The sequence below is a fragment of the Arachis duranensis genome, chromosome 9 (assembly GCF_000817695.3).
Source record: "Arachis duranensis cultivar V14167 chromosome 9, aradu.V14167.gnm2.J7QH, whole genome shotgun sequence".
NCBI classification, from domain to species: domain Eukaryota; kingdom Viridiplantae; phylum Streptophyta; class Magnoliopsida; order Fabales; family Fabaceae; genus Arachis; species Arachis duranensis.
Window position 1 is genome coordinate 102,967,512 of NC_029780.3, and position 3,751 is coordinate 102,971,262.

The window sequence follows — 3,751 nt, forward strand, 5'->3', positions numbered from 1 at the left end:
AGAGCGGAGCTTACAGCTCAGTTAGTGACAGATAAATATAGGAATAATGGTTCCCCTTGAAGGGGGTTTTGTAAGATTGGTGGTTTTGAAAGAGTTTCTTTAATAATTGTGAATGCTTGTTCGCAGTCATCAGTCCATTCGAAAGCTTTCTTCTTTTTTTAAAGTTTGGAAAAAACATAAAGACTTAGAAGCTAGGCAAGGTAAAAATCTAGAGAGTGCATCAAGTCTCCCTATTAATCATTGTACTTCTTTGATGGTTTGTGGGCTTGTCATGTCTAAAATAGCTCGACATTTTTCTGGATTCGCCTCGATACCTTGGCTAGTGAGCATGAAGCCAAGGAATTTGCTGCCCTGGATGCCAAATGCGCATTTCTCGGGATTTAACTGCATGTTGTATTTTCTTAGTTGACCGAAGATTTCTGCGAGGTCATCAAGGTGATTGTTACCGATCTTTGTCTTGGCGACCATATCGTCCACGTAGACCTGAATGTTCCTGCAGATTTGTTTGGCGAAGACTTTGTCCATTAGACGTTGATATGTTGCACCTGCATTCTTAAGGCCAAATGGCATGACTTTATAATAATAGTTTCCATATTCAGTAATAAAGGCTGTCTTATTTTGATCAGATGAATGCATTTGGATATGGTTATAGCCAGAATATGCATCCATAAAGCTAAGTTTTTCATAACCAGAGGCATATCAACTAAGCAATCAATAGAGGGCAAAGGATAGGAATCTTTGGGGCATGCTTTGTTGAGATCGGTGAAATCAACATACATGCACCATTTACCGTTATGTTTTTTCACCATGACGACATTTGCCAGCCATGTTGTGAATCTGATTTCTTGGATGAAGCTGGCGTTGATGAGCCTCTTGGTTTCTTCCAGGGAAGCTTGTTTGCGGTCATGGCCGAGGTTTCTCTTTTTCTGTGCTACAGGTCGGATAGATGGATCTAATGTCAGCTTATGGGATATGATGGATGGATTGATGCCTGGCATATCAACTGGGGTCCAAGCAAACAGGTCGGCATTTTGTTGTAAAAATGCTCGGAATGAGGATTTCTCTTCTGAGGATAATATGGAGCCGACGTAAGTGAATTTGTTCGAGCTTTCTGTGAAATAGATTTTATGCAGGTCTTCTGTTGGGGTCGGTCTTTCAAGGGTTCCTGCTCTTGGATCATGATCGGCTAGAGCTGGTAGGTCGTCCATGCTGCTGATGTTGTGAACATGGGCTTTTATATTTGAGTTAGGTCTTTTAAAACTGTTGTTGTAGCATTCCCTGGCTTCTCGGGGATCACTGTGAATGGTTGCGATTGTGTTATCCTGCAAAGGGAACTTAACACAAAGATGAATTGTAGAGATTATGGTGCCGAACCTATTTAAGAAAGGTCGGCCAAGTATCAAATTGTATGGACTAAAGCAATCAACAACTAAGTATTGAATGTCTGAGGTTTTTGACGAGGGAAACTCATCGAGTGTGGTTTGTAACCACACAGAGCCCATAACCGAGACTCTCTCACCTGAGAAACCAACCAGGTCTCCAATGGAAGGTTGAAGGATGTTGTTGCTCAGTTTTATCTTCTAGAATGTGGAGTAGAAGAGGACATTGGCACTGCACCCAGGGTCCAGTAAAACCTTTTTGACTAGTAGATCTCCGAGCTGCAGGAAAATCACGACTGGGTCGTCTAGATTAGCTACATTGTTGTTATGATCGTCTGTCTGGAATGTTATATGTGAAAAGTGTGGTAGTATCTGCTGTTGAGTTTGATCGGCTTTGATGGAAAGCATAGCTTGGTAAGATCGCTTTCTTGCCGAGCTTGTGGCTCCTCCACCTACAAAACCTCCGAAAATACAGTTAATGACACGTCTTGGTTGGTCGGGATGGTTGTTATTCGGTCGGTCTTTATCTCGGTCATGCTGTGTCGCCGAGCTTTGGTCACTAGAGGGGGGTGCTCGTCGCTGTATGTGGCCGCCGATATACTTGTCCAGGTGACCTTGCCGAGCTAATCGCTCCAGAAGGTCTTTGGCGATGACACACTTGTCGGTAGTGTGTCCGTGTTTTTGGTGAAAAGAGTAGTATTTTGATCTGTCTGCGCCTTTTAAATCTGAGTAGCTGCTAGCTTTTCTTGGCGGTTTGATCAACTTTGAATTCAAGATCTCCTTGATGATGTCGTCACGCTTGGTATTGAATTGAGTGTATGATTCATATCGCGGAGTTGGTTTGAAGTTCTTCTTGTTGTCTCGTGTTTTGTCGTCGTCTATGTAATGTGGTTTTTCTGTCTTCCGAGCTTGTCGGAGTTCCTTGTTGTCGATCTGACCTTTAGACTTCTCACAAAACTCGGCCATAATTTTAGGTTTGGCTACAGCAAAGGTTTCCTGGAATTTTCCTGGTCAGAGTCCGCTTTTTGTTGCGTGCAGTTCCACCTCGGGGTGGAGGTTGGGTATACTCATGGCTATCTTTGTGAAGCGTGTCATGTAGTCCCTAAGGCTTTCGTGTTGGCCTTGCTTGATTGTGTTCAGGTATTCGGAGTCATGTAGGTAGATGGCCGATCCAGCAAAGTGCTCCTCAAAGGGCTTTGATAGGTCTCGAAAGCGAGAAATAGAACCTGTAGGCAAAGAACAAAACCAATCAAGTGCAAGACCATCTAAGTAAGATGAAAAGCAACGACATGAAACTTTATCAGATGCACCGTTTACTATCATTATGGAGGTGAACTTTTTGATGTATTTCTTCGGATCACCTAACCCATCATATGAAGTAAGGGTGGTCGACAGAGTGAACCTCCTGGGTAACACGAAATTCATCACCTCGGCCGTGAATGGCCCAAGGGAGCTTTCTTGATTGTCGTCCTCGTCTTCTGGCCGAGCTTCCTCATTATGCTCGGGTTGCTCCTCTTCGTGCCAAGCAGTTTCAGAGACGTGTGTCGGCCCTGATTGATGCTCGGCTTCTTCTGTTCATTCTTGACGATCGTTGTTGTTTTCGATTCGGGCGTTGTTCAAGTTAACAATTTGATTTGTCATTCTTTGGTTCTCTTCGGCCATACACTGGTTGGCTTATCGTAACTCGGTCACCATCTGAAGGAGTTCGGATGGTGTGCATGGAAGCTGTTCAGCCATGACTTCAAGCAAGAACCTCGAGGCCGATGATATATGGAAGGGATTATATTCTCGGCCCCACTCTTGTATGGATACCTGAAGGGAGAGCTCGGTCCCAGGAAATCGACGCCGAGCTGTTATCTTCGGTGCCGACCTTCGAGCTTCTGTGGAAGTTTGAGCTATTCTCCGAGGAGATGTCTGATTGCGCAAAGCGTGAGCAAGAAAAAAGGGGGGAGTGTACCTGCAAAGGCACTCCGAAACTTAAGTCAGTATTAAGAATTCAATGTCTCTATAAGATAGAATACTATACCTTTATAGGTGAAGTAAGGTCGGTTACATCTTTGTTGGTTTTTGAAATTGAAGAGCAATGATTAGGCTTTGGTGGATCATCCCGTTACTTCGGACGTTTCAGGATAAAATCCGTTGGGTCTGGTTGTAACGTAAGTTGCCGATTAATGACGTTGATTGTCGATTAATAATGTAACGCCGAACTATGATGCATTCTGCTGAGTTATGACTATTCATAATGTCAAGTTATGACGATATTTGTAATGACCGAATCAAGATAGATTTTTTATTTAAATATAAAAATAAAATAAATGAAAAACAATGTTTTTTTAGAAAAAAAAACTCATACAAATTCTATTAAATTCTAC

The 3,751-nt window shown here is 42.9% G+C and overlaps 1 protein-coding gene across 1 annotated transcript; it reads right to left on the bottom strand.

Annotated features, from left to right (window-relative positions):
- Positions 1–1,580: 1,580 nt before the first annotated feature.
- LOC110275755 (uncharacterized) lies at positions 1,581–2,345 on the bottom strand. Its single transcript, XM_021131992.1, has one exon. The coding sequence runs from the start codon at positions 2,343–2,345 to the stop codon at positions 1,581–1,583; it is 765 nt and encodes a 254-aa protein (XP_020987651.1).
- Between the last annotated feature and the right edge of the window lie 1,406 nt (positions 2,346–3,751).

Bases quoted from the DNA above. Each gene is read 5' to 3' on its own strand.
- LOC110275755 (XM_021131992.1), bottom strand. From the start codon at position 2,345: ATGGCCGAGTTTTGTGAGAAGTCTAAAGGTCAGATCGACAACAAGGAA.